The 22810-nt window shown below is 38.7% G+C and overlaps 1 protein-coding gene across 4 annotated transcripts in view; it reads left to right on the top strand.

Annotated features, from left to right (window-relative positions):
- The window catches only part of Zbtb44 (zinc finger and BTB domain containing 44), a 63503-nt gene extending 41344 nt beyond the window's left edge, over positions 1-22159 (top strand). Inside the window, exons 3-6 of one of the 4 annotated variants that reach the window (XM_028858988.2) lie at positions 8230-8314; positions 10429-10541; positions 12809-13109; positions 15287-22159. In XM_028858988.2, the coding sequence (XP_028714821.1) occupies positions 8230-8314; positions 10429-10541; positions 12809-13109; positions 15287-15569 (782 nt within the window). In that variant the 3' untranslated portion in view covers positions 15570-22159. Of the gene's footprint in view, positions 1-8229; positions 8315-10305; positions 10542-12808; positions 13110-15286 lie in introns of all 4 variants that reach the window. The other 3 variants (XM_037207657.1, XM_028858989.2, XM_028858987.2) reach the window with 3 other exon arrangements.
- Positions 22160-22810: the final 651 nt, after the last annotated feature.

Genomic DNA, 22810 nt, shown 5'->3' with positions numbered 1-22810 from the left:
GGCTTTTGGGGTTTTTTGTTTGGTTTTGGTTTTGGGGTAAGATGGTGCTTGGAGGAGCTAACAGAGGATTTAAGCCTGTGTTGGGTGATTTTTAGGAGTTTGCTCAGTACTGTAGATACCAGAATGCAGGCGTAATTTCTGGATGGACTGTATGTAGTAAATATCTTCTAGAGTACAGATTTAAGATGAGTTCACAGTGTCAATAAGGGAGGAGAAGGATATGGATATTGTTGTAACTGCAGAGTTACCTTGTTTTGTCTGCACTTTTCCACCCCCTTCCTTACCTTTAGTAAGAGTCACGGAGGAACCATCTGATGTTGTTGCCTCGTGAGGTTATGTCTAGCAGAAAAATACTGTGGCCTAACCCAGGGCATTAGGCCTGCTCCTGCGGGGATCTGGTCTGGTCCTGAATGTTAAGGCTGCTTTTTTCTTTCCCTCTCCTCTTTCTCCTTTTCCTTTTCTCACTTGACACTAGGCAATGAATGTAGGGCTTTGCATGTGCAAATACTATCACTAGATCCTCAGCCCTCTTGTCCTTAACACACTATACTAGAAACAATGTCTGAGTTTATTGATTCCCAGTAATGTCACAAGATGTAACAGTTTCAATTATTGCAATTTGCCAGATAATCTCACCTGCCTTTTGTAACTGATAAGGTGAATATATGTTTTTGGTGGTTGCTTTTGTTTGTTTATTTGGTTGGTTGTTATTTTGAGGCAGGGTTTCTCAGTGTAACAGTCCTGACTGTCCTGTAACTTGGTCTATAGAACAGGCTGTTCTCGAACTCAGAGTTCTGTGTCCTGAGTTCTGGGATTAAAGGCGTGTGCCACCACTACCCAGCATACATGTTCTTTCATTCCAGTTTTAATCATTAATATTACTTCTGTATCATGCAACACATAGTAAATGTATCTCTGTATATGTATATATGTGATTTACAGAATGATTATAATAGGCTACAGCAGAGGTTTCAGAAATAGACTGATAGAAATGCAAGAAGAGTCTGTACTGGTAAAGTAAGATCCCAAGAACAGCCACAGGGGAGAAGCTGCTGCCACGGCCTAGAGGCTTGAAAGCAGAAATGCAGAATTGAGTCCACTGCAAGGTGAAAGGACAAAGCCAGAACAGGAAGGTCCAAACGGGGACAGGTGGACAGACATTTAAATAGACTGTCAGCCGTGTGGAAACCAAGCCATGCTGAAGCCGCACGGGTAGTCCACAGGCATCTGCCCTGTCTTCCATGATGACAGACCAGTAGAAAGGTCTCTGAAGGGCTCTGCCACTGTACTACTTGGTATCTACCACTTTGTGGGTTACAAATAAAGGAGTTTTCTACCCTTTCCTTGCTCTGGTATGTCTGATGAGTTCGGATGCAACAGAAGCCACGTTGTATACCATTCCTTATTGTCTGTCGAAAGGGTGGGTTGATTTTATAAGCCAGCTTTTTCCAAATCAAGCTGATTGTGGCTACAAATCAACTTCACTGTTTCAAGGGGAGAAGAGTCTGTCCAGAATTCTCAGCTATCCTTAACTGCTTCTGAGTAAAGTGGAACCCAGTGCCTTTTGTGGATTTTACTCTTAACACTAAATGTCATACCGCCAAACCAAAAAATTACATTAAGATTAAATTTTAATAATTTAAGAAATATTACCAGTCATTAACTTTTACAGCTTGCTGTTAAGTCATCAAATTCCAGTTCATACAATTACTGGTATATGGTTGTTGGCAAAAGCTTATCAGGAAAATTTTTATGAAATTTATTTTTGTTCATATTCCTATTCTCTAAGGAATAAAAGAGAGAATGGAGTGAAAATAAGTGAGCAGTTCTGCAACAAAATGCTGTATTATCTGGTTTTCTACCCTAAATCAAGATTTTAAAAAAAGTCAGAAGACCCAGAGATAAGTTGAATTAAGTAGACATGGAGGGCAAACATACCCATTTAATAGTAAGGAAACAGGGAAAGGAGAAGGCATGTACAGAATCAGTAGAGTAGAATGGAGGTACAATTGAAGACAGGCATAAAGCCCTGTCTACTTACACAAGTCTCCAGTAATCTGTGTATTAGGATGTACACAATACATTTGTACTTGGTATCCTTGTAATAATAATAATTGGTATCCTTGATGGATGCTTTGAATCAAGAAGCAAGCAAAAAAAAAATTGTATTCTTTATTTAAGAAGTCAAGGAAAAATGTGTGCTTACCACAGATTTTCCAACACAAATGATTATAGTAATTTTGGATACATTAAAAGGGATACGGTTAGGCTTTTTTGTTGTTGTTTTTCAAGACAACATTTCTTGGTTTAGTCTTAGCTGTCCTGTAACTGGCTCTGTAGACCAGTCTGGCCTCAAACTCAGAAATTTACTTGCCTCATACTCAGAAATTGGCCTGCCTCGGTCTCATGAGTACTAGGATTAAGGGTGTGCACCACCATGCCTAGGCTTAAAAAAAATAAAGTGGAACATATGCTTGTTTCCTAGTAATACAAAACAAGTTCAAATAGTCTGAAGAGAAAAACTGAAATACTAGATTCTAACTTTGTATCTGAAGGAAATGCCATGTATGTTATATATTTATATACATATAATTATTACATAAATGGTTAAAACTAGAATTTGTAAACTTTCATTAAAATATGGCCAGCTGGGTGTAGTGGCACACACATTTAATCCCAGCACTCAGGAGGCAGGGGCAGGATCTCTTTGAGTTTGAGAACAGCCTGGTGTATATAGAGAGTTCCAAGACAGCCAGGGATACATAGAAAGACCCTGTCTTGGGGGGCTTAGGCTTGTTCATTATGCAACACAGCTCATTTTTCATTACCTGGTGAAGCTAGGTTATTTGAATCCACTGTTCTATTACAAGCAACAGAATCTGTATTTTAAAATGTCACTTTAAAAGTGTTTTAATAACCTGAAAAGATTATCAAAGAGATACCAAATAAAATGATTGGAAGGACCCCAACCCCAAATGGCTTACAGATCACTAGAGCCAGTATTTTCATTTAAGACCTTTGTGAAATTCTTTGTCAAATTCCTGGATGCAAAATACTGTTTGTGCTGGGCAACATCAGCTCCCTGGCTCTGCAGTCAGAAATGCTCCATTTGTCACCATGATGAACATCTGAAGTGCTTAGCCAGGCAACCTGATAAACACTGCAGCCTTCTCTGCCTTACAAGAACTGCCAGATGAACTACATTTTCAGATAGGACTTCTGGCCCTGCTTTCCCACAGTGTTGAAGATGAGGACCACATGAGTATGTCCTAGCCAAAATGGAAGAGGACCCGAATGATATCCTACGTGGGTATATGGCCTCACTGGTCATGAAGTACTCACACTGGTGTCTTGTCCTGACCTAGAGCTAGATAGTCAGTCAAGACCATGAAGGAAGGCCATGATTGTGAACCTCACCAGCAACCTTGTGTCTTTGCATTTCAAGAATAACAACAAGGCAGCTTTATTCTAACACTCTCGACTTACAAGTTAGTGAGATGGAACTCAAATACTACTAGGTAGGTATGGCAGATACAATAAGTTTCCCCTTTTTGTCCCTTAGAGGCCTATTGGCAAGAAAATTGAGTTGTCTATGATAGCAAGTAGCGCAGCGAGTCAGAAGTACTGGTGTCCAGTACTCTTCAAAAGCCTGGATTTTACCTCTGGAGCCTGCTTGAGCATCACAGGTCTTGTGTCTCAGCTACTATCCATCTTGTGAACACTGGCTTTGCCTGTCCGTGCTGCAGTATCTACTTGAGGCTTTTGTCACAGTGACCCAAAGGGCTTCTCATTTTGAACTCTCAACAGCAATCTTCCAAATAACCTGCTGTTGGTCATGAAAGAATGGCTGGACATAACCAAGAAAGCCTGGTGTATGCTATGACAGTGCCTCCTTGCTGTACTCAACACCGCTGGTGTATTGTTTAGAGTAGGCGTGCATTGGGCTGTGCTTATTCTGAAAAGGTTTAGAATGGGAAACAGGGAATGTTGATACAGCTCCACTTTCAGGTTTTTGCCTCCTTGAGGGAGTAGTCATCGTGAACCATCTGTTCAGAACTAAACCTCCTTGTCTTTTAAACTCTAGGAGACTCTCACAGTTAGGCATCATGCGTGTTTGTTATTCTTTACTAGAAGAGGTTATTTTTCTAGTCTTCTCTAGTAGCTTTTCTAGCTCTCTAGAACTCCTCCTGTGTCCTTGCTCGTCCTTTTTCCCTTTCTCTGAAAGAATAAGTGAGGTCTTCTGTTGTATAATCAAAACTTGTAGATTTTCAGCTGGGCAAAGCAATATGCCTGTACTCCCAGCACTGAGAGGTGAGGCGGAAGGATCAGAAGTTAAAGGCCAACCTCTGCTATGTAAGGGATTTGAGAGCCAACCGGGGCCATGTGAGAACCCTGCCCCCACACTGAAAGGGCCTTATAATTTTTTGGAGGGTTTCATTGTCATTTTTGTTTTTCTTGGTTTTCGAGACAGGGTTTCACTGTGTAGCCTTCCCTGACTGTCCTGGAACTCACTCTGTGGACCGGGCTGGCTCCAAATTCTGCCTCCCGGGTTTTGGGATTAAAGGCATGCTCCACCACCTCCCAGTTATGGGCCTTATAATTTTAAGAAAAGTACAACTAGTATTAGAATCTCTGGTTGAGGTGAGAGTTTTCAGTCTTAGGTTGCTCCCTTTAAAAGACTGGATTCCTAGAACTAAACCTGCTCCTTGTATTTTAAACTCTTGGAGACTAACAGTCCTTTGGCAGTTGACAGATTAGAAGAAAGAGGGAACTGGGGAGATAATTCAGTAGGTAAAGCATTTGCCAGAGTTCAGATCTACCACTACCCACATAAAGGAAGCAAGCATAGAGTTTGTAATTGCTTAGAAGACATGGCAACCAGCTCCACCCTCCCAGAGCAAGCTACACTGCACTAGCTGTATTGGTGAGTTCGGTTTCAAGTGAGTGACTTTGCTGAGTTTGGTATGTAAGGTAGAGTTTAAGGAAGAGCCAGGTGTCTACCTCTAGCCTACACATACATGCCTATGAAAGAGAAAAAAACACTTTCCTGAAAAGTAGTCACTGACTAGATAACTTTTACATATAATCATCTTGGTTATGCAACATATGAACAGGCCAAGGAATCACAGTCATGCTCAAGAACTTAGCAGAAGCAAGTGTAAAGCTCTAAAAGAGGTCATATTTACCCTAACCCCAGCAAATTGGTCCTTTACAAATGATTTTAAAAGACAGAAAAGGCCACAAACAACCAGGTAAGCAAGAGAACAAGGCAACAGAGAGACACATCTACAAGGAAGAGATGAAGTAGAAATATGTTGTAGAAAAAACTAGAAAGCCAGTTAACGGGTTTGAACAATGATTGCAGAGAACAGTGAATTATACACAAAATGAGAACAGATTTAAAAGAAAAATTCTAGCTAAAAACAAAATTATAATCTCAGTGAATGTTTTGGCAACAGATTGGATTTAACAAAAGACAGTTGAGAATCTAAAAACAAACCAAATTAATGTTTTGTTGAGAAGAGACAAAAAGAGAAAATAGAGATTATATTAGAGAAAGAAGGGCATGGGAAAACATATAAATAGAAGAGAGAATATTGGAGAGTTTTCAATATCAAACAGGAATAATAAAAAAAAAAAAAACCTAGATACAGGAAAAAATAAAGGGGCTGGAGAGATGGTTCAGTGGTTAAGAGCACTGATTGTTATTCTAGAGGACCTGGGTTCAATTCCCAGTACCCACATGGCAGCTCAAAACTGTCTGTAATTCCAGTCCCAAGGCACCTGACATCCACAGCAAAACACCAATGCACATAAAATAAAAATAAAGAAAAAAAAGAAGTGTCAGAACCTTGTGGGGTATTGCCCTAAGAAAAGTAACTGCCATTCTAAATTGTTCCATATAGTGAGCTCAATAGTGAAAATGAAGGATGGAAATATTGCTTCATTGGTTAAGGGCTTGCCTAGCATACAGGAAGTTCTGGGTTTAATCACCAGTGCTGCATAAAACCAGGCATAGTGACCTACTGTGTAATCCCAGCACTCAGGAGGCAGCGGCAGGAATACAGGAGGTTCAGATATCTCAAAAAGATGAAGCGATGCCCCTGCCTTAGCCTTCTGAGTTCTTGGTGTATAATTCTGCCACCATGTACTCCATGAGACACTGCCTCAAAAATAAAATGAAGATGTTTTCAGATGGGTACTTTTTTTAAATTTCATCAAATCATCACTAGACGATTTTAAGAATGGCCTTCAGGCAGAATTAAGCACAAATAGGTTTCATATTTAAGAACAGGTGCCGGGCAGTGGTGGCTCATGCCTTTGATCCCAGCACTCAGGAGGCAGAGGCAGGCTAATTTTTCTAAGTTCAAAGCCAGCCTGGTCTACAGAGTGAGTTCCAGGACAGCCAAGGCTACATAGAGAAACCCTATCTTTAACCCACCTTCACACCATCCCCCCAAAAACTCACCAAATGCATGAAGAAATGTAAGTATTAGTTACACAACACAGCAGTAATATCTGTAGGCCTAATCATACAAAATACCAGAAATTGGTTCCAGAATTGAGGCAGGTAGGACAGGGAGTTTAAGCTGTTGGCCCTCTGTATTATGTAGGAAGTAGTAAAGGTTTGATTAGACTTAGTAAGTTACATCCTGCCCAAGGGAGAAGATGTTGCTAGGGACAGAACCCAGGCTTTGTCCATGCTAGGCATTTGATTAACTTCTAAGCTACTAATGAGCTACACCCCAGCCGAGTGTATACGTAATGACTAAGATAACCAGTAAAAACAATAGGAAGTATATCGTTTCCAACCCGGTAGAGCAGGGAAATTTGAAGCATACATATGTGCATTAATTCCTTCTGTAAGAGCATTTACAGCAGCATAGTTTATACTGCCCTCACAAGGGAATAGGTTATTACTATTCAGTAACAATGAAAATAAACTAATGATATATAACAACATAACTATGTCTACAGTGTCTGAAGGAGCAAGCCCCAAGAATAAATACAGTATATGAATATGTGTGAATATGTAATTCAACTTGTATATTATAAAGCTTATAGCTAGACAACACTAAACTTTTTTGTGGGGTTTTTGTTTTTTGTTTTGGTGCAAGTAAACCAAGATACTAAATTGTATTGTTTTTAATGGATTGACAAGCTTTCCCATTAATATCAAAGAGTATATAGCTCAGACATAGGTGCCATGTAGTCACTAGCATAACCACAGCCAACCTTGTCACTGTTGAGTGGGACAAAGGCCTGTGACAGCATGTTTGGTAAATATGTTGATAAAAAGATTACTTTTAAAGGGTGGGGAGGCCAGATGACAACCATAAAAAGGACTGGCTGTTGGAGGAAGGAAGGTTCCTGATCAATGGGGACCTGTAGAATGTGGGTACTGGTATAGAGGCCACCTAGGTGTTGACTTTGTGTCTTTTTAGTTTTTTTCCAGTATTACTTACTTTATGTGTGGGTGTGTTGCCTGCTTGTGTCTCTGCACCACCTGTGTTCTGGTGTACTCAGAGGCCAGACAAGGTTGTCTGTTGTCCCGGAACTGGAGTTAGAGACAGTTGTGAGCCATCATGTGAGTGCTGGGAATTGAACCCAGGTCTTCTGTGCTCTTAACCACTGAGCCATCTCTCAGTTTGTATAGACCCTTGTCTTTTAAATTTTCTGTAAAAATTGTGTATGACAATAAAGTAACTCTTAAAAGATATAAATTATCAAATGCTTTCTTAAATAATGGTTAAAAGTATCATTTAATTTTATGTGGATATCAGTTTGCATTTAAATTGTTCTGCTTATTTTCCCAAGGTTCCTATTAAATATACCTGAAATATACCTGAATTTAAATATTAAAACAAAGCTGCATTTATTAAATCATCTTGCTGGCTTTAGAACACACATTTAATCAAAAATAAAATATAAGCATTACTATTTTTTTCTTCTTTTTTCCCCCGAGATAGGGTTTCTCTGTATAGTTTTGGTGCCTGTCCTGGATATCTGTAGACCAGGCTGGCCTTGAACTCACAGAGATCCACCTGCCTCTGCCTCCCAATGCTGGGATTAAAGGCATGCGCCACCACAGCCCTGCCACATTACTACTTTTTAATAGGATTCAAGCATTAGATAAGTTAGAGGATTATATCTGTGGCTTGCAGTTAACATCTTGGCTTATTTGCACCAGGCATTAACAACTGTCCCTCTTAAAAACCCTTTTCGCAGGCTCAGTAGATGAAGGAGTTACAGAGGGGTTGCCTACACTTCAAAGTACTTCTAGCACCAATGCTCATGCAGATGACGACGACAGGTTAGTACCAACATAGTGTGCCTTTTCTCATGAAGATTGTGCTTAGGGCTCTACATTCAAACTTGTGTGAGAAATTTATTGAGACTTTACAGTTTTGTTCATTACCAAAAATTGCCTGGACCCCTTACCTTATGTAGAATGATTGCTTTCTTGCTTGCTACAGTTTGCTTCTGAGAACTGTATATTATCCTTTTTCCCCTCATCACTTCTCACTTTGTCTCTCTGTATTTAATCTTTTAAGTCCTTTCAACTCTGTCTTCCAAATCCTTAGTTGACTTTTCCTCTGTACTACAGCCATGTTGGTTTAAGTCACCACTGTATTTCTCCTGACTACCATAGTAGTCTTGAAATTGACCCCTGATTGCATTCTTCCATTTCTTAAGTCCAGTCTCCATGTACTACCAGATCATTTCATTTCATTTTTAACTAAGATGTCACGATTTTTACTTAAACTAAATTCTTGCTGGGTGGTGATGGGACACACCTTGAATCCCAGGTGGGATTAAAGGCAGAGGTAGGCAGATCTCTGTGAGTTTCAGGAGAGCCAGGACTACATGGAGAAACAAAAATAAATCAATCTAAATTCCTTGCTGTTTATAAAGTCCTACATGATTCAAATTTACCTGGCCCCCATCAATTCTTAAAACTTTCCATATTGTTCCTACCTATTTCATAACCTTTGCTTAAAATGTTTTCTCCTCTGATTTCCACTCTTTTGACACTTTTTTTTTTTTTAAATAATTTTATGTATATGGGTGTTTTGCCTGCCTGTATGTTTGTATACAACATCTCTGCTGGTACCTGCCGAGGCCAGAAGAGGGCATTAGATCCCCTAGAACTGGGGTTTCAGATGGTTGGGAGGTGCTATGTGGGTGCAGGAACTCAAACCCAGGTTCTGGAAGAGCAGCCAGTACTCTTAACAGCTGAGTCATTTCTCCAGTCCCCTTTCTGACTGTGACCTTCAGATGATTGACATGTCAGTTCTCAAGGAGGCCTTCTCTGACCTCCAGTTTAAACCAGCACCCAATCATTGTTGGATCTTCCTGATTTAATTCTCTACCTTCTGGTCCTTTTCTGATTATTTGCTTGTTCTCAGCACTGAATATAGATCTCACTGAATGAATTATTCCTCATACAGAGTGCAGAACAGTCTTAATACCTGTATTTGCTGAAAACTTGAAGGACTCAAAGATTGTCCAGTAGCTAAACCTGGAAAATTATGAACCAAAATCATTTCAGTTAATTAGTAAAGGCATAAATAGGTGCAAGTGTCCTTATTCCTTAATTTTAAATAGTAATCAAGCTGTCTATTCTTTATTAAATACTGTGCTAAGTCATGGGAATATAGAGATGAAATAGCCTTTGGTCTTGCGAGCTCTGTTGAGTTTTCAGGGAAGAAAAGAAGTTGAAGATAGATAGGGAAGGAGATCACCAAAAGTAATCTGCAGGGAGTTTGTGCTGTGTATAGGGAATTACCTACTTAAGCAATCACTCAGTGAAGGTGTGCCAGAAGAGGAGGCCCTGACTCAGCTACGTTTTATAAATGAGTGGATACCACCTAAGCAAAGGAGATAGGCTTGTAGAGAAAATGCAGTGTGGGAAAACACAGCCTATGGCAGGCACGTTAGAGGAATTATTTTGCATAAAGTATATTTTGGGGAGTGGGAGTATGATCAGAAATGAGCTAGATATGAGAAGATAGTTCATATATAAGTAGTTTTGAACACATTGTAGGGGTTGAGAATTTATTCTGAAGAAAACAGTTGTAGCAAGATTTAAATGGGGGATATGATAAAGGCCTAAATTAAAACATCAGAAAGGAAGAAATTCAAGAAATTGAAGGATATCTAAGGTAAAATAGCTTGTGATATGTTCTATGGGGTTTTGCATCCGTACTAGGGATGCGGGCATTTTGGACAGTAACATTGCTTAACAAATTTTTTTAAGTGAAAATCTTTGTAAAAGTCTTTATTTTTCCTCTGTTCATTTAGAATTGGGCTGCAGAGATGTGTATTCAACTTAAAAATCAGAGCCTGGTTGCCTTCTTTGGTTTATTTTTTTAGATTGGAAAATGTTCAGTATCCCTACCAACTCTACATTGCTCCTTCTACCAGCAGTACAGAGCGACCAAGTCCAAATGGTCCCGACAGACCTTTCCAGTGTCCGACCTGTGGGGTTCGATTCACCCGCATTCAGAACCTAAAACAGCACATGCTTATTCACTCAGGTAATGTTACCTTCCGTGTTAATGCATAAGGGGGCATGCCAGAACATTATACTTTGTGATCCCAATGAAAATAGAATTTGTGCTGGGCATAGTGACACATGCCTGTAATCCCACCACTCAAGAGACTGGGGCAGGAAGATCCAGAATTTGAGGCCAGCCTAAACTTAATAATAAAGATTCCATTTAAGAAAAGGGGGAAGGGCACCCAGGGAGCGGGAAAGGGTGAGTGAGATGAAAGAGGTTATTAGAGAACAGGAAAAAAAAGTTAAAAATCCTGAGAAGTCAGATAAGACCAGGTTGGCTAGCTGTGGTCTCTTTGAAATGTTGGAAAACATTTGCCACAAGTATCAGGTATTCTGATTAAGGCTTAGAAGCAGTATGTGTGGTCAATAAACAAGTTAACAGATACTGGGTATGTTAGGTACATGTTTATAAATGAGAAAAGTACAAATGCAAATAGAATAAAAAAAAAACTATACATAGATTCTTGGAGTTTCTCTGTAATTTTGAATGTTTTTCCAAATAAAAGACTCTTAAAGGAGTTCACATTTTCTTTTAATTCTGTCAGTCTCTGGTTTTGAGTAGTCAGCTTTGTAGTATTTTTTAATAGGAAAAAAGATGTTGGATGGATGTGTAGGCAGTTTAGTGAAGCTTGTGCATACTGATGACATAAAGGTAAACAGTACAACACTGACCCTAGGGACCAGAGACCTTTGCTGCTGCTTTCAGCTGTGTCTTCTTTCTCCTTCTCTAGATAGGTAGGTCTTGGGATCGTATTCAATCCACAGGTGGTTTTACAGAGTTTTAACCCCCCTCAATCGTGATAGTGACTATAATATAGTGACTGTTAATATACTTTATAATTCCATTATTAAGCCAGGCATGGTGGTGCATGCATATAATCCCAGCACTTGGGAGACAGAGGAAGGTGGATCTCTGAGTTTGAGGCCAGCCTGGTCTACAAATCAAGTTCCAGGACAGCCATGGCTGTTACACCAAGAACAAAACTCCCTTATTAATATCTAACAATGCTAAACATTCAAAAGCTAATTCACCTATCATAATCATTACATACATAGATGTTAGAGTTTTTCATTTTTCTTATTTCTGTCTAATGTAATATCTTAGTTTTCCTGTTGCTGTGATAAAATTCCCTGAGAAAAGCAACTTAAAGGAGAAAGGTTTTATTTGGCTCACAATTTCAGGCTACAGTAAGTCCATCATGGCAAGGAAGTCCTAGCAGCAGGAACTTGAGAACAGTCATGGATCCAGTGAAAAGCAGAAAGCGGTGACTAATGCATGCATGGGAGTATTCATCTGGACAGTCCAGGATTCCCTGCTCTGGGAGAGATTCCACTGGCAATTGAGCTAGATCTTCCCACAGCAATTAGCTTAATCACGATAAGCCTTCAAAGACATGCCCAGAGGCCCATCTCCTACAGGAGTCATCACAGACAGGTTTCAGTGTAAACCTCTCTAATGAAGTATATTTTGTTATTGGGGACTTGGGTAGCTAAATGGTATAGTTTACTAGAGGTTTGTGGCTAGAGGTTTGACTCCATGGTAGGATGCTTGCCTAGTGTTCATAAGGCCCTGGAGTGGCTCCCCAGCACCACAGCAAATACAGTAACTAATGTTCTAGTTTTTTTTGCATTGCTGTGGTAAAACACTCTAACCAAAAGAAACTTAGGGGAAAAAGGGTTTATTTTCTTTTACAGGCCACAGTCCATCATTTAGGGAAATCAGGGCAGGAACCAACAAACCCAGAAACCATATTGGAGTGCTGCTTGCTGGCTCACTCACAAGCACTTCCTTCCCAGTTTGCACTCTGGAGAGGGGTGCTGCCCACAGAGGGCTGGGCTTTCCTCCATCAGTTAGACAGTCCCCCACAGAGATAGATGCGAGCGAATCTGAGGTGCAGTTCCTCAGTTGAGATGGTGTTCTGATGTGACTCTAGCTGCTGTCATGCTAACAGTTAAAGCTAACTAGGATGATTAACTTTGGAAGTTTCTGGATACACGACTTAGAAGACCATTCAGAGAACAATTCAGGACATGTTACTTACCTGTCTCCTCCCTATCTTCCCTTATTTTAAGCTCTGGTGACTTGGAATATTCTGGAACACCTCTGAAATATGTTAGAGTCTGTTTTATTGGCAGTTTTTTTTTTCAATTATTGTTATAAAATTGTTATTTAGAAATGTGAGATTTTGTGACCTTCCAGTTTATTTTGTTTCTCAGATGGTATTTTGCTATTTTGTTTTATAGGAATTAAACCATTTCAGTGTGACCGCTGTGGAAAAAAGTTCACCAGGGCTTACTCGCTAAAGATGCATCGCCTAAAGCATGAAGGTAAACGCTGTTTCCGGTGCCAGATATGTAGTGCCACTTTCACTTCCTTCGGGGAATATAAACACCATATGAGGGTTTCCCGGCACATTATCCGCAAGCCTCGGATTTACGAGTGCAAAACATGTGGCGCCATGTTCACCAACTCTGGAAATTTAATCGTGCACCTGAGGAGTCTGAACCATGAAGCATCAGAGCTAGCAAACTACTTCCAGAGCAGGTGAGGTGCACAGTGAAAACCCAATCAGGAAAACTGCTTTCTAAACTCTCCTGCGGCTAGGGCAACCTGCTGTTGTATTATCAGGCTGCCAGCAGTTAGTTCCTTCATTTTCAGTTGCCACTGTGCATACATACTCTGATCTCCTGATCTGATGAGATTTTGCTAAAGGTCTCTTAAATGATAAAGTCATATATGTTTTATAGTTGGTATTAAAAATACTTCTGCAAAATAAAGAGTAACAATATCCCCACAGAAGACTATTTGTCCTCTTGGATTTTTTTTTAATGAAGTTAAATAAATTTCTATATTGGATCTTAACTAGATCTTACTAGCAGATATACCATGTCAGGTACATCTTAGTAATGTGCAGCCAGACTCTAGCTGCTAGCCAAGTTCTTCAGCACCAACCCTCCCTTTTACTGTCTCATATAGCAAGGTGGTGATGGTGGTGATGGTGGCGCACACACCTTTAATCCCAGCACTCCGGAGGCAGAGGCAGGCCGATCTCTTGAGTTTGAGGCCAGCCTGTTCCACAAGATGTGGTTCCAGGACAGCCAGGGCTACACAGAGAAACTCTGTCTTGAAAAAAGAAACAGAAAAAAAAAATTAAAATCTTATATAAAAAACATCATTTATCGGGGCTGGAGAGATGGCTCAGTGATTAAGAGCACTAGCTGCTCTTCCAGAGGTCCTGAGTTCAATTCCCAGCAATCACATGGTGGCTCACAACCATCCAAAATGAGATCTGATGTCCTCTTCTGGCCTGCAGGCATACATGCAGGCAGAACACTGTATACATAATAAATAAATAAATTTTTTTAAAAAAAGAAGAATATCATTTATCAATAAAAACATTGTTGAACTGTTACCAGGGATATAATTAGATCCAGTAAGTCTCCTGTTTATCTAAGTCCTCCTGTAGATAAACTCTATTATGTGTGGTTTTTAATACTTGCTAGGAATTCTACCTCTGTAGAAACCCTTAGTTTCTCAAATATAGAAATCCTTCTAACTTAAAGTTTTTAATTAACCTTCATTTTTTAAATCTTTTCAGTTGCAAATTATTCATGGATAGATTTAGTTTTTCCCTTCTGATGGGCATTTATTTTATTTAATCACTTCTAACTCTAAATGTGTAGTTACTGTTACTAAAGCAAGATTATACACTTATTAAACATAGTTGTTTAGGAATAAAATAGTCCAGTTTCACTACTCCCATATAATATAGGGCCCTGTATCTTATACTACTCTTGTCTAATCCATGAAGACTTTTTAGGAAATATAGCACAAGACATTAGAAATTGCTTTGCAGACAAACATTTTATTAATACTGCATGCTCAAATTATTAAGTGGCCACCTCAAATGTATGTTATTGACAGGTCTAGTATAATATCCTCTTAAGTTCAGCAATGAAAGTTTTTGGTTTTTTTGTTTTGTTTTTCCAGACAGGGTTTCTTTCTGTAGTCCTGGCTGTTCTAGAACTAACTCTGTAGACCAGGCTGGCCTCAAACTCAGAAAGATCCACCTGCCTCTGCCTCCTGAGTGCTGGGATTAAAGGCATGCACCACCACCGCCCAGCACAGCAATGAAAGTTTAAAGTATCTGACTTATTTTATAATAAGAGATTCTTTCCAAATTCTTATTAAAAGGTAATTTATTATTGTTTCCATATACTAAATCTACTAGCAAAGTGAACACTGTTTTCTCCATCTTTTGACTTCACATAGTAGAATATATGTAAGGTCATCTATGCATAAGGACTTAGCTCCTTAGCTAACATACATCCAGTTGGTAATATAAAGGTAGGTTTATATATACCTTGTACTCAGTATTCCAAGAAAAGTTAAGCATTTACATTAGTCACATGATTGTTGCTTTAGTGAAATGCCACTTACATACATATATATACAGACTCCTGTATGTAGATTCAGAAAGACCATTGATGTGTCCAGAGAACCATTGGAAGTGATCATTAATCCTTTTTATTGCTCATAGGGAGCTGGGATGCACTTTGCTTTCTACTGAATGACTTCAGTTCATATTCAGGAAAATTATTTATTAATAGCTTCATTGAAGAATTAGTGAAACCAAAAGTCCCAATCTTGTTTTATAAATGACATTTCTTTATTTTAGTTTGAAAATTAATTCTGTATTTTATCCTTTGCCTTTCGTTTAGTGATTTCTTAGTGCCGGACTACTTAAACCAGGAGCAAGAAGAGACTCTTGTTCAGTATGATCTTGGAGAACACACTTTTGAAAGCAACTCTTCTGTTCAAATGCCTGTGATTTCACAGGTCTCCTCAACCCAGAATTGTGAAAGCTCTTTCCCCTTGGGGTCTCTTGGTGGGCTTGCAGAAAAGGAGGAGGAAGTGCAAGAGCAACCAAAGACCAGTGCTCATGCTGAGGCTCCCAGAGAAGACCCCCCTAAGTCAGAGCTGGCTTCTATAACTGTCGAGTGATTCTGTGATTTGGCCTCCTTGGTTTTGGTTTTTGGAAAGTGCCTGTGCTTGGTCTTATATGTTTAAATTTAATTTTTCAAACAAAGACGAGTTCCCTTTGTAAGCCCTAAAATTGGAGGGTTGCTTTGTTTTGATTTTTTCATAGCTGAGAGATTGCTTCTGTATGTATACAATAAGGTAACATTGAAACAGAACATAAACTCTAAGACTTAAGGAAAAGCATCTGATTTCAGACATGGCAGTTCTTCCTCCCATTGTTAAAGGTAGGCAGCAGCAGATACAGAAGAAAGCAGGTTGTTGTTGACCTTCCTGAGATGAGAGGGCTCATTGGAAGTTTCTAAACAGAATTTGACAATGCCTAAGTAAATGTTTACTCCTAGATGCAGGGTGTTATAAACCCTGTAGTTTTGGAAGTATTTATGGTAATTTTTTTTCAAACGAAGGTAAATAACTTTTGAAATCCAGCATATTCTTTTTTTTTAAGCCATTATGAATTTTCATGGTGAAAAATTGGTATCGGGCAGGCATTTCCTGTACCTTTATAGTACCACTCCAAAGGCTAAGAGGTGTGACTGAGAGGAGTCAGGCTGTGCATGGAGTAGCCAGGGTGCAGAATGAGGTATGTATACCCCAGCTTTATAGGAATTGTTTTAATACTGTTTTTCTTACTAGAATGAATGTTTACCTGGCCTTTGAATGGTGATACCTGACTAACTAGGACATTGCCCAGATTAAGTGTCCTCTTGTCCCATCAACAGTACTTTCACTTGCATATACTATTGTGCTGCCATATAAAAGAAAAATATTGAAGATATTATATATTTTATATATAGGTTTATGTATTGTTGGGGATGTTTATGCTGTACTGTTTTGGACAAAATAAAAGAATTCTGTTTTGAGGCTACATTCTTAACCCAATTAAGATTGTTTACAAGATCACATATGAAAACAATACATTGTCCTTATTCTAAAATATTTTGAGGTATTGCCAAGTTTGTTAAAAGCTGTTATAGTTTTCACGGGATGTAAGCAATAATGTGAAAGATAAAAGGTTGTAAATGATCATCTGTGACTCAAAAATTGGGGGAGGGACGTGTTATAAAGATTAAAATCTAAAAACTTTGCTACTCAAATGATGAAGTTTATATAGTACTCTAGATTGGGATATACTTTTTAAAATCTGGTGCCATCAAGCCTCTTTGGTCTGAAATATTCATGAGTCCGTGAATAATAAACTTTTGAGTAATTTTTCTCTATAGAAAATCACCCTAAGGTTCATCATTATGATTGCTCCTGATGGGGTTAGAAAATAGAAACAACATATGTTTTTTGTTTGACTTTGAATACTTTCTTCTGTTTTGTGACAGGATCATATGTAGCCCAGGCTGGTCCAGAACTTATGATCCCCTTGCTAGCATGATATAGACACATGTCACCACACCCAGATCAAACTATAGTTCTTAGTCAGAAACATGATCTGAATTTTATTCCAATGCCAGACCTTACTTTTTACATTATAGTAACTTGTTTCTTTCAAGTTTATTAATTCTGCAATTTAATTTCTCTCTTTCCCTGTCTCTCTTTGTGCATATTCTCCTACCTTATTTCTACTTTTTTCTTAATCTCGGTATTGAGAATTGAACCGGAGACCTTACCCATTATTTGCACATGGTCATTCACTGAGATACAACCCTAGCCTTTATTTCCAGTTCTTCATCTGACTCAGGAGCTCATTTGTTCCCCAGCATAAGTATATGACTTTCAGAAAAATCAACTAGGAAAGTTAGTAATTTTTATTTTAATGTCATATATGATCTTTTAAAACTGTGCCTACTAATAAAGGAATTCTAAAACTCATATTAGAATCCTATTTTAAGTATGGTAAGGACTAGGTTAAATTATGATCAGGAATTAAGGTTTTGGTTCCAAGTTTTGTTTTCTTTTTATTCTGTTAAGAGTCAGAAAAAAAGAAAAGGAAGAAAGAAATAAGAATCAATCAGAGATGAACTGTTGAAGAATTCTTTTCAGATTCCTGGGTTGAAAGTGTTTCGGTCTACCCTATCTTGAGAATTGTTGAGTTAGGACGTCCCTGGCATCGCCCTGTGAAGGACACTCCTCACTGGATTTTCATTGCTGATGACAAATCTTGTAGCCAGCCTTTATGAGATTTGAATATACCATGAAAACACATATGGTTAGTTGCCCACTGCCCAAATCTTTTTTATAAAGGTGCCTGACCAGTGTTTAATATAAAGTGATACGAAGGCCTTTTTCTGTTCCATTAAGACTCTACATTTGTGAGGACATTTGTCTCTGAGCCTGTTATAGGAAACACAGCTGCAAGAGATAATTGTATATATAGTAACATTTAAGGTTTATTTAAAGTTGATATAAGAAAGGAATGCCTAGATGTATACTTTTCACCAGAATATATGGAAAACATTGTGAAGAGGTGAAGCCGGTCACGATCCCTTCCATAGAAGCCACCAGGATAGCTAAACAGAAAAGCATCCTTTATTAAAGGATACCTATCTTTTGTAAGGCCTAAGGGTAACTTTGTGATATTTAAAGGGCTTAACTTTTAGAATGCAGGATAAATTACTTTTTAAAAAGCTAAGCATTTTATACAAGAAAAGCTTTTGTTTTCAGTTTTTTCCCAACTACCAAACAGAAAGGATGTGCTTGAGAAAGGTTTTTGCCGTGATATTGGGTCTAGCTGCTCTTGTCACACTTTACATTTCCAAATTCTGGCCTTGGGAGCTTCGCATCAGAGATTGTACTGACACAAGGACAAAGGTGACAGTGCTTTCATTTTGTGCATTTGAAGTCTTTAGTGTTGCTGCCCACGGGTGTGTTCCAATGACTTTCTCTTAATCGGCCATTTTAAATAATCCCAATTTTTATTTCCAGGAACTGCAATTCATTCTATTACTAGGTCACATTTTGGGTTTTTTTTGTGGGGGTTGGTTTTAGGTTCACAATTTTGTTAAAACAAAATGAACTAAAATGTCTAAGTGGCCTCATTTTGGTCTTAGTTTGAACATTCTAACACCCTTAAATAGGTTCCATGTGAAGATATATGCCCTTTGTTATTAAAGACCAACAAACAAAAAATACTTGTATTTTGTTAAAATGGTTTACAAAATAGAGTAAAGTGGTCAGTGCCTCTGATGTGCTGAGACATTGGTAACCCAATTACTGTCTAAACTGCTGAGCCAGACTCTCCTGTTCTAGAAACTCATCCCGTTCCTTTGGAAGCTCTGTTAAGTCTTTCACTCCTTTCAAAAAAAAAAAAAAAAAAAAAAAAAACTCCTACTTTATTCTCTTAATCTAATAGGAGCCACTTAGGCAGTTAGTGGTGTCTGTATAGGTTTTCAGAATCAGCTTTAGTCTGTTAGCTTTGAATTTCCTATAAGGTACATTACCATACAATGTTACGGTAGATGGCAATTCTCTACTAGTATCACAGAGAATTGTTTCTTAGGATGACGAATGAACAGTCCTGATACTTTAACTCAAGAGATTTTGATTCGTGGAGTAATGACCAGGCAGATTGGAAACTTCCAATGGTACTGCATCACTCACCTGCCAAAAGGGCCTTAAAACTCTGAAGTACACAGCTAAGTGACAGAATGATTTCTGAGTTCTTAACCAGGGGAGGGGAAGGAATTAGGGAAGCTCACACATGGAGCAAGCAGGTGGGGGAGGAAAATGGGTTTTCACGGTAAGTTGTTGACATCGGAAGCTTTTTCTATTTTGATGGTTACGAAGAGGATATGTAGAAGCCAGGAAGCAGTGGAACAAAGTTGAGGAAGCAGAGACTTTATTGTCACTAACCCCGGGTGTTAAGTGAGGTCATCAAAATTAATACTTTAATTTTCGTTTATGCTAGTATTTATCTCTCAGTGTCATTTTTGACATAATGTGGTGACATGTAATATTTTTATTTGAAAAATCCTCACAAAACGATTTGCCAAAATGGTAGTGGTTCAGATAACAGTGAAGTAGAAATGAGCCAGTCCTCATACAGGCTGGGAACAGGCTATGGGTATCGAATTCTAGATTACACATAGATTAAGATTTTTGCTGTGGCCCGGAAGAGTTGAACTGTGAACAGAATGGTAACCAGCTACCACCAGGAGTTGCACTTCTTATTTGTTAGTTTGTACTAAAGTGATAAGTTAGATGTTTCCCCTATATCATAATTCTATTTTTATAATAGAAAAAGATAGTTCCATGACTTTGGAAATAGTTGCTATAGCGATTTGAGACAGTGTGTTGGAACCTAGGCTTTGGCAGATCCGAGTAGCAGTGAGCCTTCCCTTGTTTCTGTGACTAAGACCCAGGCCAGCGCCAGTGGACACAGGCTTCCTGTGCACATAAATTTACAAAGAACTTAATTCAGACCATAATTGAAAACATTAAGGTTAATGTTTTTATTCATTGAAAATTGAAATAAAAAATTAAAGAAAAACGTTTAAAACTCAGTTTTTTATTTGATTTTAGTGCCTAGTTTATAAAGTCAAATCCTTGATTTCTTTCTCTTTTAAGTTAACCAGTTATTAAGTTATTAAGCCTAAAGCCCAGGGCTCAGTTGTGATGACTTACTGGTAAAACCACCAGTAATCATTTGAGGAGCTAGAGTGTCGTGACTTTTACCAAACTCCTTTGTTTTCTCACATGCCGGTTTGACTATACCTAGAGCTTGAAAACTCATCCTGGGAGTGAATGTTGGTTACCACATTGCATCAGCTGCTAAGGAGTCAGCCTCCTGTACCAGGGGAGGTGTTGTGTCTTTTCTGTGACAAGTGTGTGAGTATGCTGTCTCTGGGTTTAGGTAGCAGTTTTCAGCTGACAGATGTCATGGAAGGTCTCTCCTACTGAAGGTACATTGATTTGGAAAGTTGCACTGCTTTTCTGCTCCCTGGAGTAACTGGCATCGGGTATTTAGAAGTGAGATCGTAAAATTTGTTGTTTTACTTATACAAAATGATGGCTTCTGATGCTTGTGTTTGAGGTATTGTTTAAAGAAATAGCAGTCCTTGATTGGGTAGAATTTGGTTTTGACCCAAGTTCCAATGATGTATTTAGTTTGCTGATACGGGTGTGTCCTGTTGCATCAGCTAGATATTGCCTGCCTCTTTGTTAGGCACCCTTGTGGCACCTTATGTTCAACCTGAAGGATGGTATGTGGCCTCTTTGTGCCTCTGCTGTCTTCAAAAGCCATTTTATAAAAATCTTAGGTAGCCTATTTTAATATTTAAATATATATATTTGTGAAAGATACTTTTAGAACAGACCTTTTTTTTAACATTAAAATTCCCATATTCCCGTTTTTAAGAGTAAACTAAAGCTTTTCCAGGCTTAGGAAGTATGTTTTTTCAGAGCTGTAATAAGAAAGTCAGATTGAGGTGAGAAACCAGAAAGTTCAGTGATAGGGAAAAGATGTCTGCTGAGGGGAGACAAATTTAAAAGTAAAAACAATTGCTTTGATGGAACATGAATTTTTAAAATAAAATTGTGGGTTTTGTTTCTGTAATTTCATATTTGCTGCTACAGTAGCTCACTATTTTACAGGGCTAATATATAAATCTGGCTCCATTTAAAAACTGGGGTCTTTTCTGATAGAAGCAGCTTAGAAAGAGACTGCACCAGCCTGCCAGGCAGTGGCAGGTGTCCGTGTAGCTGATGCATGCTTTAATATTTGCCTGTCGCTGGCAGCCTGGAGGTCAGGAAAGCTTCCTACCCTGCCAGCTAGAGCAGTGCAGCTCTTGGGGAACTGGCATCTGTGAAACAGGCCAAAGAGGGGACTTGTGAGGAGAAACTGTGAATGGAGTTAGACGAATGGGTGATTCCGTGTCCTCTGCCCCTCTCCCAGAACAGTAATCTCTCTCCACTGTGCCGTCCCCAGTTCACCAGCTCTGTACCAGTCATCATCGTCATCGCATTCAAGTATAGCTTTACTTGGTGACAGTGGCCATAGCTAAAGTACTTGGCATGTTTGACTTCCTACAATAACAAAATGGTCTTAAATTTTGTTTTGTTTGATTTCCTTAAAAAATGTATACAGTGTCATAACTTCACATTTTATATACTAGTATCTGACTATTAGTATTTTACAGAAACCATGGTTCTTGGTGACTACATATATATATATATATTTTTGTGACTTTTTTGTAAACTAAGTGCCGTTTCAACGTTACAATCATTTTTAGAGTTATTGTAATCAATGTGAATATCATGTTTTTTCAAATCTGTTCTGAGCCTAGTGTTTGCTTTGTGAACATGTGTATTGTATATATTCTGTATAGTTAATACTGTACTGAAATATTAGCTTGTTTGATATGAGAAAAGTATGTATTGAGTACCTTTTTGCTAGCCTGATTGCTTAATCTTTTTTAAAAAAGATTTAAAAAAATTTTTTTTAAATCTTTAAACTGGCCTTTATTACATGGTCACAAATAAAGTTGCAGTTAGAAGGGATGGACAGGGAAAAATTAGTCTTGAGTGTCTTTGGATAGAAACATGAGACTAAGATTTGTTTTTTGTTTTTCCTCATTAAAATAACTTACTGGTGTTTTATGAAATAAGTTTTTCTGCTGTTGTCATTGACTGTTGGCTAGAAGGAGGAACTGGTTATTGAGTGTGTGCAGACTAGAGGCTGTTACAGTGAACAGCGGCTGTCGGTGCTCCAGAGTACAGACCCTATCACACCAGGCTCAGGCGGGAAACAAAGAGGGCAGTTGGGGAAGCCACCAGGTCTGGGAGCTAGGAGCCAGCATCCTGGATAAAGCTACTCACTGGGTGGTGGGTTGCCTCTGATTTTTTTTCTGAAATTATTTCCTATTAATATATATTTAATTTGACTAGATAGAGACACATTGCTGCCATTTCAGTGATGGCTGATGAATGGGGTCAAGACAGGTGGAAAATGGGAAAGCAGCTCATTGCAGAAGTAGTGTGCCTGTGCACGCATAAAAGGGACCGCAGAAGAAAAGATGGTTCAGCTCAGTCAGCCAGGGTCATTTTAGTCAGTTGGGTCCGGAGACAAAGGCAGGTTTTAAGAAGTGCCTTGGTGTAGTGGGCATCTTTAACAAGTTTATCCAATGTCTAAGGTCAGCAAACTGGTTCCTTGTCATCCTGAGCCATAAATGATAGGGCAGAGGTAAGATTCAAAATAATACCAAAAGCAATAACCAAAGATACCTCTTCTAAATTGGTTAGGATAAAATTAATAACTT

Source organism: Peromyscus leucopus, chromosome 7 (assembly GCF_004664715.2).
Source record: "Peromyscus leucopus breed LL Stock chromosome 7, UCI_PerLeu_2.1, whole genome shotgun sequence".
Classification (NCBI taxonomy): domain Eukaryota; kingdom Metazoa; phylum Chordata; class Mammalia; order Rodentia; family Cricetidae; genus Peromyscus; species Peromyscus leucopus.
The sequence above is the reverse complement of the archived record's forward strand: the minus strand, read 5'-3'. Positions and strand labels throughout refer to the sequence as shown.